The sequence below is a fragment of the Phalaenopsis equestris genome, unplaced genomic scaffold (assembly GCF_001263595.1).
Source record: "Phalaenopsis equestris unplaced genomic scaffold, ASM126359v1 Scaffold000265, whole genome shotgun sequence".
In the NCBI taxonomy this organism is placed as follows: Eukaryota; Viridiplantae; Streptophyta; class Magnoliopsida; order Asparagales; family Orchidaceae; genus Phalaenopsis; species Phalaenopsis equestris.
In genome coordinates this window covers 186,715-202,312 of record NW_018164707.1, presented here as the reverse complement: position 1 = coordinate 202,312, position 15,598 = coordinate 186,715, and the positions used below count along the sequence as shown (strand labels likewise).

Below are 15,598 nucleotides of genomic sequence, written 5' to 3'. Positions count from 1 at the left end.
AGGTAACAAGAAAATTTGTGCGTCACGTTAGGATGGAAAGCACCAAGACTCACATCCAACCCATAAGGTAACAAGAAAATTTGTGCGTCACGTTAGGAAGGAAAGCACCAGGACTCACATCCAACCCAAGAGGTAACAAGAAAATATGTGTGTTACGTTACGAAGGAAAGAACCAGGACTCACATCTAACCCAAGAGGTAACAAGAAAATATGTGTGTCATATTAGGAAGGAAAACACCACGACTCACATCCAACCCAAGAGGTGACAAGAGATTATATGTGCTACATTGAGAAGGAAAGCACTAGGACTCACATCCAACTCAAGAGGTAACAAGAAAGTATATGCGTCATGTTAGGAAGGAAAGCACCAGGACTCACATCCAACCCAAGAGGTGACAAGAGAATACATGTGCTACATTGAGAAGAAAAGCACTAGGACTCACATCCAACTCAATAGGTTACGAGAAAATATATGTTCTTATGCACAAAATATGCAGATTCACACATGTGAATTTGTGGGGAATATTGTTGCAGATTCACACATGTGAATTTGTGGGGAATATGTGAATAGAATATGTGAAGAAATTGGAAACCTTAACATCCATTGAAGGGGGCCTCACACCGATCTTCAGAGAATTTGAAATTTGAAGGAATCATAAGCTTTAAAATCCATTGAAGGGGACCTCACACCGATCCTCAGAGAATTTGAAATTTGAAGGAATTAGAAGCCTTAACATCCATTGAAGGGGGCCTCACATCGATCCTCAAATATGGGGAGTAAAAATTTGCGTACTGACCCCAAGAGTCAAATGAAAACAGTGTAGAGAGTTTGTGATGTTGAATTTACAGAAATGTGTCATGTGAAAAGGTTAATTTTGTTGAGGAAGATTTTTAGAGCTTTATTGGGTTTTTGTGCAGAATGTGAAATTCCGCAAGGATGTGAAGAGAGTTAATGCAGATTAAGATGGTTGTGTTGCGCTCACGAAGAGTAAGAAACTTCGAAAACAAGAGAATCCACTCAACAGATTAATCTTCTTTACTTTTTGTTTTTCATCTCATTTAATTTTTTTCAAAAAAATAATTTCTTTAAAATTTTAATTTTATTTAATTTTAATTGGTCTTTTAATTTTAATTGGTCGATTTTCAAAAGAAATTTATTTTGTTGTTTGTTCATTTGAAATTATATTTGTTTTGAATTTCATTTTATTGTTAAAGGTTTGTCGTTTAGTTCTTTTTTCATTGAAATTATGAACCAAAATGTGGTTCGTTCCTTCCATCCATCGCACAAAAAGGCAACTGAAAAAAATATACATTTCTGAGAGAAATTTTCATTAATCTACTTCAATAAAGATGTCACAGATCAAACATAGGCTAACGCTTTAAAAAAAGGTACAATATAGTCCATGTTGGAGTACATCCAGATCATCTCATGCCATGAATACATTATAGGCTGAATATATCAGCTACATATCATGTTGCTTTAAAAAAAAAATAATAAAGTGAACCCTCTAACCATCTGTACCAAGTACAACGAGCTCCTGATCGAGCAGACCTTCTAAGCGTGCTCCAGGAAAAGAGTTCCCTTTGCATGTACTTAGAGGTACAACCCTCTCACAGCTCGTACGGCAGTAGCTCTTCCAGTTTCAGGTCTGGCTGAATTCCATATGACATTTTGTTATCGTCCATCCTGCGGAAGGTCACGGACACCCTATGAAGTCGTACCCCTGGAATGCAATGTTTGGTGACATTTGCACCCTTTCCTTTAAGAACCAAGATTGAACCAACTGAAGATTGAACCAAGATTGAACCAATGGAAAACAAGATTGAACGTTCATGGAGACCTCCATCGAAACCCTAATTGCGGAGCTACGAAATATTTCTTCACCTGCAATAGAACAACTGCGAATAGAACAGTAAGTAGGCGCGAGATATTTTTATGCTGGCGGGAAATTTTTCAGGTTTAGGGTCGGGTCGGGTCGTGAATAATATGAAATTTATTTTTCTGTGCTTTAAAAGGTGGGGTTGGGCTTTCCACGAGGCGGCATTTGATTGGCTACGGACATAGGTCTACATGCGTACTATTGAGGCAATATTTTTTCCTAGTATAGACTTAATATTTTCCCACAGATAACATTAGATTTATATATATAAGTGTAGCTGCATTTATTGGATAAAGCATATATTTAAAACGAAAAAAAAATGATCTAAATAGGGGCCTTCTTTAGATTGAATACAGCTAGAATTGAATATAAAGAACCATGTTTGGTTTTGGCTCAACTAAAAAATGAATCAAATACATGAGAGCTGATCTTTTAGCAAGTTTCGAATCAGCTTTAGAGCAGATTGCTAACAGCCATAACTATAGTTCAACTGAAAAAGTATGTATTGAAAAAAAAAAAGAAGGAAAATTGCAGCTATACCGTTACAAGTAGCGTCACCGCCATGATAATCTCATTCTGAGTCATCGGTCCCATCTTATCCAATTTCTCCTTCGCTAGCTTTGGCGCATCCGGGCTGCTCTTCACCGTCGGCGGATAAATAAAGTACAGCAGCAACGGAACAACAATCAAAGAAACCAGGCCGGGAACAATCGCCGCAACCGCCCAATCAGTCCAACCAATCGTCTGCTTAATCGTATTTAAAGTCAAGTTCGCACTTAGCGGGTTCGCCGCCATTGCCGTCAGGAACATCGACGAAGTGATCACCGACGTCTGAAAGCAAGTAAGCATCAACCACGATCCAAGCCGATTCTCCGTCCCATCCCCAACATTACTTCCGCAAGCCACGCACAGCGACTTCACAAGCGGGAGAAAGATCCCACCAGCCCTAGCGGAAACAGAAGGGATCGCGGGCGCAAGAAGCGCCTCGCTGAAGACAAGACTGTAACCAAGGCCCAAGGAAGAGCTACCAAACAGAGATACAAATTGGTAGGCCACGCGGTTGCCAAGGCCCGTCTTAATGAACCCTCGAGCAAAGAAGAATGCGAGAGCAATAAGCCAGGGAATCGGGTCGCCAAACGCGGAGAAGGCTGCGGTGAAGGTGAGGGTTTTGGTGAGAACGGACGCGCCGAGGCCCAAGAGAGCAACGGCGCCGAGCGGGAGCGGTTGAGTGATGATGCCGACGATAGTGGCGAGAAATATGGCGAGGAGCTGCCAGGCATTGCGGGACACGCCTGAAGGGGCGGGGATGAGCCAGACACCGAAGTCTGAAAGCAAGTAAGCATCAACCACGATGTCAGATATTTCAGATGATCGATGTGAGGAGGTATGCAGTCTGCCTCGTCATATATGTTGATGATGCAGCTGTTTGGGATGTAGGTAGCAGGCAGAATATTCCATTTGACCATTCTTTTGATCAACCACTTTATCATTAGCGGTAGTGGATCTACTTGATCGTGTCTGAGGATGCTAGGCAGATTCCCCAGTCTATCATTTGTGAAGTTATAGCAGTAGCCACACTGGATAGTAATCCTCCATTTTCCTAGCATCCATTTCCTCAGCTTGAAATAGGTCCTTTCCATAAGTAAACCTACTTAACCTTTGTCCCTTAGGTCAAAAATGCAGTCAAGTACACTTTGTTCGTAAGTCTTTGAGAAGACTCTGGTATAAAGTTCTAATCCCTCCAATATGTTGATGAATTTTCCCTGGAATTCTTTGTAAAATTCAAATTCCCTTTTATTTACTTTACTAATTTTGAAGTACTTTATTTTGTAGTACTCCATCATACTAGGAGTCGGTAGCTGTCGCGGGCGTTCCTCCCTCTGAACATTGGCAGGAACCCCAACTAGTGCTGGTTGATCTGGAACACGAGACTTGGCGTCTAGCGGGATGTACGACCCTGGACTCCATGGTACATACTGATCTGTCCCTAGTGGGACGTATGGCTCATCCATCATAAAATCTGAAGTTTGAGACCCATCGGTGGTATACTCTTCAAATGTACTGAAATGTTGTAAATATAGAACAATGCAATCCGGGCATTCTACAAACGCCACAAACGCCCTCATGGCTGATGTCCCGGCCGGTATTTCAGCATTGCATGTCGGGAAACCCTTGCATAAAACAGCTGAAACTGAAAGTGTATCTGACTCTGTTATGAATCCTGGTTCTTCATTTGTGGTGGGTAGGCTAGCAGAAGTTTCTTTCATGTCCAGATTGTAAATACGCCTCTCAGGAATAGGGGTGAGTAAGTTGTTTGTCTCTCTCTGACATCTGCATTTTTGTCGTAGAAAAATTCCTGCGTTGTGTCCTGTAAAGTGAGGTACTTGACATTCGCTCGTTATTGGCGGCTACAAGGCCTCCAGGTGGTGTAGCTTCCATGGAGGGTAGACGGCTGGACCCTTCCATCGGATCTTTCGCTATTATCGCGTTCTTGCCTTTGTGTGAGACATTATCTTTGGTAGTCACCCTCAGCAGTGAAGGCAACTCTTGTTTCAATTACATGGACATCCATGAAATCTTCCTCCAAGTAATCATTGTAATCAAAATTTTAATTGTCGCTATCGACGGAAACTCCGTGTTCACGAGCTAACTCAGAAATCTTGATCCTTAGTTTCTTAACTTTCTCTTCAATTATTGATTCCTTGATTCCTTTAAGATCTAAAGGACCCTGATGGACATCCTCTACTTGTTCCTCCATCTTGCTGGTTATTGTTCCGACGATGTCAGATATTTCAGATCCTGGTTTCATTTCCTGTCCCGCGGGTTCACAGGATTGTATCGGTGCAGCGACCTTGGGTACCCATACCTTTTTCTTTTTCACCGATGATGTCTCAGGACGGAGTGTCTTTGTAGAAACAACAGTATGTCAAGGGAAAGTATGCTCCCCGTGGTGTAAACTGGCTACAACGCCAGGTAATCATCTTTTCTTTGCCTTTGGAATTGTAGAAATATCTCCATAACAGGTGACGGGTAAGATTTTTGGACTCGGCCTCGACTTAACTGGTCAATGGCTTGCGGTCCTCGTAGCAGTATAATCAGTAGTAATCACTGTGGTATCAGCTCTGTTCCCTAAATAGAACCAAACAAGGATGCGAGTAAGTGGCACTCCAGTTGTCTTGTGGGATTGTCTGGCGTACTTGACTCCCTTCAAAATTTCCTTCTTCATGCGAGGGGAAATTGCATGTCCCACTCATTTAAGTAATTCGCTAATCGAACATCCTTCTTTTGTAGCTAGTCTTCTGAAAACTGCACTAACTTGAGTGGTAGGAGTGAACTTACTTATCTCCTCACTGTTTACATGAAGTGATGGTAATGCCGCAGCGATTCTTTGTATGCTCTCATATCCATTGGTATCCGTCAGAGGATTGGAATCTACTCCAATCGTAGGAGTGGATAAATTTCTGGTAACACTTCTTCATCTTGATGAGGCTCCTCATCAACGAGTGTCTCCTTGGGAGCTTGGGCTTTGATGGCCCTCCGAACTTTTTGATTACGGTTCCTTTTTTGGGTCCGGGTCAGCGATACAGTCCTTGATCTTGATCTGATTTCAAACACGGGTGGTGGGATAATTAATCCCTCAGTCGGATCCTCAATAATCTCAATAATCATTACTTCTTTACTTCTTTCTCCTTAGCAGCAGCAGGGCTAGCAGGTTTGGCGGATGCCGTGACGGTAGAAGTTTTAGACTTCTTGCAGGCAGGGAAGTCTTGAAGGAAGTTCAAACTGAATTCTATATATGGTTCATGTAATTCCATTGCGACGATCTTCGTTAACACAAACGGGGCTTTCCCAAGGATGACCTCAAGATCCTTAAATCCAGCTCCGAATTTGATGGTAGGAACGAGGTTACGGGCTTTGTGACTCGTTGGCAGGTTGCAGGAAAAGGTCAGCGTTGGGTAGGCCATTGCAGCAGGCTTTAAAACGAAAAGTTTCAGGGTTAGCTATAAGGCCAAAAACCTCATAATTTTTAGTGCAAGCACTGAAAGTAGAGGTTGATCTATTGACCGGGCAGGTCTTAATTTAAGGGTATTTTAAAATCTTATTTAAGAAAAATCAAGAAGTGTAAAATTTAATTAATGTAAGAAAATTTCAAGAAATAAGAAAATTTCAATGTGCGCGCAGCACAATACAATTTGGTTTAATTTGCAAAGTAGCAAATCAATTTTGGAAGGGAGATGTGAAGTATTTTAGGACCCAGTGCGGAACCCAAATAGTGGTAGATAATGCCCAGGTGGACTAGTCCATCAACTAGTCCACCGACACAGGTGGAACTAGTCCACCGACACACCTTTTGGGGGTCCGACCCCACATGAAAATTTAAAGAGTTCTTAACCCCTTTCTGAACCCCTTTGTTCAAAGATGGTTGAACAGCTAGTCTTGAAGTCCAAGGAGTTGGTTGAACCTTCCCAAAATAGAAATGGGTAAAGTATGTCAACGGAGGAAGGGTAACTTGGTCCAAGAGGGACATGGACACCTTATAGATGTGCAAAGATAATATTTCTTGATTTGTATGGAGAGAAAATCTTATCCCCAGTAGAGTCGCCAGAAGCTGTCGGCACTATTTTTGGTTGGAGTTGCCCGTAAGAAGCTATCGGTCACAAGAATCGAAATCCGCAAGAATAGAAATCCGATCGCCCGCTTTAGAAGGACGTTTTAATTTACATGTATATTTAATTTTAGAGAAAAAATATAAAATCAGATTGACCTCATATTTTTCATGGTTCAAATGAAAGATCGTTGTACCTCAAACCCTGTATCTATCCCGAAAGATAAACACAAGACTTGAGGATGAAGCTTGATCAAATAAACTAAAAAATATATGACATCCATTTGGTGTGTGAAACCTTTATATTTGCCGATAAGTTCCCCTATTTAATATAAACAATTAAATAGGGTTTATATTAAGCTGGGTTTGGACATGCTTCCTATAAGGGCAAGCCCCTATAGTTAATTACATCTTAAATGACCAAAGTCACATAAGAAGACTCTCGATAAAAATCAAGAAATATTATCTTCAAGGAGTTTCGTGTGAAATGGGATTGGCTCAAATTTGGACCATTTTGTTTTTAGAATCCAAAGGAGGAAGAACTAGGGGATGTCTTGGATCCAGAGGAGAACCTCGGTGACTTCCCAGTCTATCCTATTGTTTGGCTTCAATTTTAAGGAAAATATTTAGGTGTTTCATCCTGCTAATTTTAGTTAATTTGGGCTTACATTCGTGTGAAACGATCACACAAATAGCCTAGAAGATGTAAGGGTTTAGGTCGTGACGGATGACAACCTCGGAATCCTTATACGGGTTAAGGCTTATATTATATAACTGGGTTGTACAAAGGCCTAAAGATAAGTTGAGGATTTACGTTGCATAAGCAAGAAACCTCAAAGTCTTATGACTTTATTGTTTAAATCTAAGAAAGGAAGAATGGTTTAGCTGGGGAAGACAGGTTCTGCTGTTGAAGATGGTCGTGTTGCCCACCATGTTAGCTCCAAGCTCCTTGCCTCGACGAGCTTGAGTTTTCTAGTGTGTTAAGTTATAATATCAAAAAAAGGTGGCCCTATCGTTGAAGTTCTAATTTTATGGGGGCATTTTAAAGTTGATTAGAGCGACACCGGTTAGAATCCTATGATTCCCTCGTTCTGGCATCACTATTTTCTATTGGATTCATTTAGTCCGAATGAATTTGCTAAACTCAACTTAATGAGTTCCATAATTTCATTTAGACCGTGGGAAGCCTCGATAGCAACTGTAGGTTACCTCCTCCGAGGTATTCCTGATCATCCGATAGAGATGTCTTAATTTAGTTGAAGTTGATGTTTTGTGTGATGTTTGTGATTAAATTCTGAGTTGTTCTATATTTTGAATTTTGTGGTGGGGAATTTTATCTTGGTTAATTTTAGTTTTAGTTTTGGTTTAGGTTTTGGTTTCGTGGCTATCCTGATAGTTTTAGTTTTCATGCAGGGTGGCATCGTTGTTTAGCATGCAAGTTTGCATGTATAAAAGCGCAGTATGAAAGTACAAGAAAGACAATGAAAAAAACTGTAAAAGTGTACCTGGCGAGTCTTCTCATTCCACCACCTTAAACTCAAAAGGCATGTTAAGGCAATTTATATGAAACATGGAAGTAAAATTTTGATGACATATCTAACCCTAGGCCATATCTTGGTGGGTCTTTAAGAGTTTAATTAAGGATGATGTTGCCAAGCAAAACATATTAAGTTTAGTAGATCTCTGAGGTATCCAACAGATCTAGAGAAAGAAGCAAGTTTGTGCTACTCTCTCGCTGCCTGGTTGAAAATCCCGACTTTTTTTAAATTTATTATGTTGCTTAATAATTCATTTTGTAAATACCCTTGGTGCTCAATGAGCATTGAAGTCTCAATTCTCCCTAAGAATAGGGTAATTATCGGGTAATTATCATCTGCAATGATTTTGTGGGTGAAGACCCTTAAAGAGGCAAGTTAGTGTTATTGGAACACTTAGCCAAATTTTGTTCCTAATTGGGCTAAAGTGTTTTAAAGGTGTTCAATTTTAATTATGTTTATTTTTCTAATCCTTATTTAAATGAAACTTAATTTAGCCTAAGTCACTACTAAGCCCTTAAGACCTAGGTGAGTGTCTTAGTTAGTTTTGAAAAGGTTAAGCTTTAGGTGGTCATGATTCATGATTTGAATTTTATTTGAAAATCAAAATAGAGTTATTAAATTAATTAATTATTAACTTCAAAGGTCACACCTCTAAGTCCTGGGTTCATTTTATTTTAATGAACTTCCAAATTTTAATAATTTAGAAATTTATTAACTTATCTTTTCAATTAAGAAAGTGTGGTTGGTTTCTACCAATTAACCCCTTATGTTTCAAAAATCAAATTAAGATCAGAGGTTACCCATTTCCTTCCTTAAATTAAGCCTAAATTTCCAAAATTACACATTTGCCCTTAAGTCTCTAACACTTCATAATTTATCAAATTTAATCCAAATGACTTTGAAAGTTTTATCCTATCTCATTCATGGGTCAATTAAGACATCAGAGGATAAAATATGATTTTTCAAGATGTAATTTAATTTATATAATTATTTCCATGAAAAAAAAGGATTTTTCAAAGAAAATTCCTAACTTGACCAAAATAAATCTTAATCTCTTGAAATTTTTAGTGGAGGTAGACCTAGACCAAAGAAGCCTTTGGACCAAATTTCATAAATTTGAGGATTTTATTTGAATTTTAAAAATTATTTTAAATTATAGGGTATTTATTAATTATAAAATATTTTAAATGGATAAAATTAAGTTTTATATTTTTGAAAAATCCTCATGAGGTCAAAGAACTCAGAGGAGCAAATTTTATATTTTTCTGAGTTTCATTTGATTTATTGGATTTATTCTTAGTGAAAACCCATTTTAGCCTTTAAAAATTAATTTTAAGCTTTGAAATTCAATATCTTTATTTAGAAAATTAGCAAAAATATTCTAATTCTTCCTAAGTGCTTAGGAAGCAATTTAGAACATTTCCATGAATTTTATTATTTTGGTGATTTTGTAGGGATTTCTAATTATTTAAATATTTAAAATAGGCCAAAAATCAAGTTTTTATTTTAAATATCATTTTACTTTTAGAAAATACCCCTGATCACAGAGAACTCAAAAAAACCAAGTTTTATAATTTTTCAAGTTATATTTTAATTATTAAAAAATCATTTTATTTCAAAAAATGTTAATTAACTTGAAAAACTAATTTAAGTTATCAAATGAACTTATAATATTTTGGAATTTTTATGGTGACTTCTCTAGATCCTAAGCAATTATGGAAATTAAAAATTAAGTCATTTTGTTGTTTGTATTTTTCAAAATTAATTATTTTAGTGATTTAGGGTTTGTAAAGATTAGGTGTATTTTGAATGACTTGACTCATGAGAAATTTTTCTAAAGGTTCTCTGGTCATAATAAACCTTCCAAAATTTTCTTAGATTTTTTTAAGCAAAATGTTAATTTCCATGATTAATTTAAGTAAATAATGCATATAAACTTGAAAAAAGGAAGATAGATTTCAAGCCTTTAAAAATTTTATTTTCAACTTAGAAAAATTAGGAAAAATATTTTAATGAGTCTTAAGTGATCCGGAAGCAATTAGGCAAAATTGAAATTTTTTTGTATGTTTGGAATTTTTAGCTATTTCGATTTTTTTTAATTTAAAATGTCGCTAAGAAATTAAGTATTTTATCAAAAATAAATTTTATTTTTCTTAGGTGTTCCTGATCACAAGGAACTTAGAAAACCACTTTTAATAATTTTTCTAAGTGTATTTAATTTAATATAATTATTTTTGTACAAAAATATAGTGTTTCTTAAAAAATCAACCTTAGTGTTAAACTTAATCAAATAATTTCCAAATTTTTAGAGTGAGTTAACATGATTTTTATGCACAGTGTGGAATTTATTTTGTCAATTTTTTATCAATATTTAGTTTACATAAAGTAATACAAGATATACACACTTATTTAAATACAAAAATGTACAAAATTATTCAAACATCATAATATTTTTCATAAACTTCTCTGACCAGATGTAACCTAATAAATTATGTCCCATAAATTTCCAAGTGCTATTTTAATTTATGTAATTAATTTAAGCCAAAACAACCATCTTAGCTTGAAGATTAAGGTTAGAAGCTCAGAAATGTCCTCCGACCCTGGAAAAAATCAGAGAACATAACATCTGCCACGAGAAAAAAACCCTAAACCTTTTAAGCTATGGTGAGCAATGCTTAGTTATAATGAATTTAAATAACACAGAGACTATTTAATTAATGACAAATAAAAAAGTTAACAAATAATTTTTATTGGTCGTTCAAATTATTCTCCTCTTTTCACTGAGCAAGTGGGTATTTCTAATTTTTTTAATAATTTTTCCATAAAAAGTTATTAATTTTTGAAGCTCCGAGATTTAAATAATTCAAAAAAAGTTTATTTTTCTATTTAAACCACGTGGCGCTGACTGGATCCTCAAACGCGTCGAGCTTTCCATGCGGTGCTCCGCCATCTGACACCTCCAGCCATGTAGCCACCTCGTCAGCTCGTTGTACCGCTCCATCTTCATGTTCGATTCCATCACAACCGTCCATTCCATAAACACGAAAATAGATTGCATCCGTTCATTATCCCCAAAAAACTTAACCCGTAAGCTGCAAAACTTCAAACCATAAGATCTGTCTTGATACTCAACCAGATCACATGGGGTTTGTTCCTACACCTTCATCTACTTAAGACAAACACATCCATATGGTTACAATGCTATGAAATTTAGTATAACTATGAAATTTAGTATACAGGAATGATGAATCAATTTAATCTTGATTTGAGGAGAGAGTTCAATAACTTTGTATGAGAGGGGATGCCTCAATCAGATGGTTGCAAGAGCTTCGAATGAGTCCAACAAACCCCCAGATGAAGTCATAGGTTGTGGTGAATTTCCTAGGTGTGATTTTGACCAAGGCCAATTTCAGGTGTTGGTCTAGGGATATGCTTGAGGTTAGGACCAATATGTGGAACTTCAAGTTGAGCGAAGAAGAGTTTAAAGTTTCTAATGGTGAGGGTTCCTTTTTTAATCCTCTAGGAATAGTTAGTAGAAAAGTCATATGGCTAGATCCTAGGCTACTAAAGAGGAAAAACTAGACCTCAACTAAAAGTATGGTCAATAAATGGACCCCCAATAAGTGTGGTCTGTCGAGCAAGCACACCTCAAGTATTAGCGTGGACCGACAAAATCAATAAAACCATTACAGATGACTTTTAAGTCAATAAAAATAGAATGAATTGTTGAATTGACTGATAGTTATTTCTGCTTGAAAGTTAGCAAGTCAATATTTGAGCAAAACTGAGGGTCAGAGCTAGGGATTAGAAGGTAGATTTCAAATTATCAAATTTTGGGTGCTTCGGAGGATGGGAATCAGTATCTAAGTGTTGAATCTGAAATGTGAATTCAAATTTGGGTATCAATCCTGGACTGAGAATCGAATTTCATACTCCATTTAAGGTGATCTTAAACCTATCTTAAAGATTTTGTGTAGAGAATCAAATGCCTTGCTCTATTTAAGGTGGTCTTATACCTATCTCAAAGATTTGTGGAGAGAATCAGATGCCTTACTCCATTTAAGGTGGCCTTAGACCCATTTCAAAGAATGAGAATAGGATACCTTAGTCCATTTAAGGTGTTCTTAAGCCTATCTCAAATATTTGTGAAGAGAATCAAATGGCTTACTCCATTTAAGATGGCCTTTAACCGCTCTCAAAGAGTAAGAATAGGATTCCATACTCTATTTAAGGTGGTCTTAAACTTATCTCAAAGATTTGTGTAGAGAATCAGATTCCTTACTCTATTTAAGGTGGGATTTGTGTAGAGAATAAGATTCTTTACTCTATTTAAGGTGGCCTTAGATCGATCTTACAGAATGATAATAGGATGCCTTACTCCAATTATCATGGTCTTAAACCTATCTCGAAGATTTGTGTAGAGAATCAGATGCCTTACTCCATTTAAGGTGGCCTTAAACATATCTTGAAGAACAAGAATATGATGCCTTACCTCATTTAAGGTGATCATAAACCTATCTCAAAGATTTGTGTAGAGAATCAAATGGCTTACTTCATTTAAGGTGGCCTTAGAACAATCTTGAAGATTGAGAATAGGATGCCTTACTCTGTTTAAGGTGGTCTTAAAACTGTCTCAAGGATTTGTGTAGAGAATCAGATGCCTTACTCCATTTACGGTGGCCTTAGACCAATCTTGAAGAATGAGAATAGGATGTCTTAATCTACATAAGATGGCCTTAATTCTTACTTGAACATTTATGTAGAGAATCAGATGCCTTACTCCACTTAAGGTGGCCTTAGACCAATCTTAAGGAATGAGAATACGATTCCTTACTCCATTTAAGATGGTCTTAAACCTATATCAAAGATTTGTGCAGAGAATTGGATGCTTTACTACATTTAAGGTGGCCTTAGACTGCTATCGATGAATGAGAATAGGATGCCTTACTCCATTTAATGTGGTCTTAAAACTATCTCAAAGATTTGTGTAGAGAATCAGGTGTCTTACTCCATTTAAGGTGGCCTTAGATTGATCTCTAAGAATGAGAATAGGATACCTTTCTCCATTTAAGATGATCATAAATCTATCTCAAAAATTTGTATAGGGAATTGGATGCTTTACTCCATTTAAGGTGTGCTTAGATCGATCTCAAAGAATTAGAATAGGATGTCTTACTCCAGTTATGGTGGAATTAAACCTATCTCGAAGATTAGTGTAGAGAATTGGATGCCTCACTCCATTAAAGGTTGCCTTAGATCGATCTCAAAAAATGAGAATAGGATACCTTACTCCATTTATGATGGTCTTAAACAAATTTCAATGATTTGTGCAGAGAATCAGATGCCTTACTCCATTTAAGGTGGCCTTACACCGATCTCCAAGAATGAGAATAGGATGTCTTACTCCATTTAAGATGGTCTTAAACCTATTTTGAAGATTTGTGTAGAGAATTGGATGCCTTACTCCATTTAAGGTGGTTTTACACCAATCTCAAAGAATGAGAAGAGGATGTCTTACTCTATTTATAGTGTTCTTAAACCTATCTCAAAAATTTGTGTAGAGAATCAGATTCCTTACTCCATTTAAAGTGGCCTTTGATCGATCTCAAAGAATGAGAATAGGATGTCTTACTCCATTTAAGGTGGTCTTAAACATATCTCAAAGATTCTTGTAGAGAATCTGATACCTTACTCCATTTAGGGTTGTCTTAATCTGATCTCGAGGAATGGGAGTAGGATGCCTTACTCTATTTAAGGTTGTCTTAAACCTATCTCAAAGTTTTGTGTAGAGAATTAGATCCCCTACTCCATTTAATGTGGCCTTAAACAGATATTGAAGAATGAGAATATGTTGTGTTACTCCATTTAAGGTGGTCTTAAACCTATCTCGAATATTTGTATAGAGAATTTGTTGTATTACTCCATCTAAAGTGGCCTTAGACTGATCTCAATGAATGAGAGTAGGATGCCTTACTTCATTTAAGGTGGTCCTAAACCTTTCACAAATATTTATGTAGAGAATCAGATGTCTTACATCATTTATGGCGGCCTTAGACCGCTCTCAAAGAATGAGAATAGGATGCCATAATCCATTTAAAGTAGTCATAAACCTATCTTAAAAATTTGTGTAGAGAATCGGATTCCTTGCTCCGTTTAAGGTGGCCTTAGACTGTTCTTGAAGAACAAGAAAAGTATGTGTTACACCATTTAAGGCGGTCTTTAACCTATCTCAAAGATTTGTGTACAGAATCAGATGCCTTACTATAATTAAGGTCGATTTAGACATATCTCGAAGAATGAGAATATGATGCATTACTCCATTTAAGGTGGTCTTAAACCTATCTCAAAGATTTGTTTACAGAATTGGATGCCTTACACAATTTAAGGTGGCCTTAGACCGATCTCAAAAAATGAGAATAGGATGTCATACTCTTTTTAAGGTGGTCGTAAACATATCTCAAAGATTTGTGCAAAGAATCAGATGCCTTACACCATTTATGGTGGCCTTAGACCAACCTTGAAGAATGAGACTAGGATGCCTTACTCCATTAAAGGTGGTCTTAAACCAAATTTAAAGATTTGTGTAGAGAATCAGATGTCTTACTCCATTTAAGGTGGCTTTAGACCGATATCAAACAATGAGAATAGCATGCCTTACTCCAACTATGGTGGTCTTAAACCTATCTCGAATATTTATGAAGAGAATCACGTGTCTTACTCCATTTAATGTTTCATTACACTATTCTTGAAGAAAGATAATAGGAGTTCTTACTCCATTTAAGGTGGTCTTAAGCCTATCTAAAAGATTTTTGTAGAGAATGAGATGTGTTACTTCATTTAAGGTAGCCTTAGAAAGATGAACAAAGAAAAATATGTTGAGATTTTCATACCTATTTTATACTAATATTGATGATATTACACTTTAAAGAAGGGTATTTTTTATGTTTTGTGCAGGTATGTTGAATTGAATTATGGAATGCAGGTATGTTGAATTATGGACATTGGAGCAAAAAGATACAAAAAGGAGTAAATTTGGAGCAAAAAGGACCAAAATATGAAGATTTGAACTAGGGCGCCGAGGGCGAGCCCAACAACACTGACGGCGATTTTTTCCCGAGAGTCCAGAATCAAATATTCTAGAAGGCCGCCGACGGTGAGAAGGGCAGTTCTCTCAACAAATGCAATGAATGTGGACGATTTTTGAAGGGACGCTTAGGTAACCCTTGGAAAACTCTTCTACAACTTTAAGAGAAACATTTGGGCCGAAAAAAGTGGAGCCCCGTGGTGGTGTCCACTGAGTTTTTGTTGTTTGTAGAGTGTAGAGAGTTTAATTTAGGGTTAGTATTGTGAGAAATTCTTCGAGAGATTGTAAGAGTGGAGGGAAAGGGAAAGTGAGAGACTTCTTCCTCCTTGCCGCTTCGAAGAAGACATCTGTGTGTTGTAAAGAAAGGAAGAGATTCAGAGGAACTTCGAGGAGTTTGCTTGTGGAGTAATTAGAGATAAGTGGTATTTACTTATTAAAGTTTGTAAAGTTTGTATGACTTTGCTCAGTTCTAAGTTTTGTCGTATCTTCT

The 15,598-nt window shown here is 36.9% G+C and overlaps 1 protein-coding gene across 1 annotated transcript; it reads right to left on the bottom strand.

Moving 5' to 3' along the window:
- Positions 1-1,862: 1,862 nt before the first annotated feature.
- Positions 1,863-3,918, bottom strand: LOC110024659 (dicarboxylate transporter 1, chloroplastic-like). Its single transcript, XM_020724755.1, has 3 exons — positions 3,915-3,918; positions 2,421-3,205; positions 1,863-1,899 (listed from the first exon to the last, which is right to left on the bottom strand). Exons 1-3 carry the CDS (start codon positions 3,916-3,918, stop codon positions 1,882-1,884), a joined length of 807 nt encoding a protein of 268 aa, XP_020580414.1. The 3' UTR covers positions 1,863-1,881.
- Between the last annotated feature and the right edge of the window lie 11,680 nt (positions 3,919-15,598).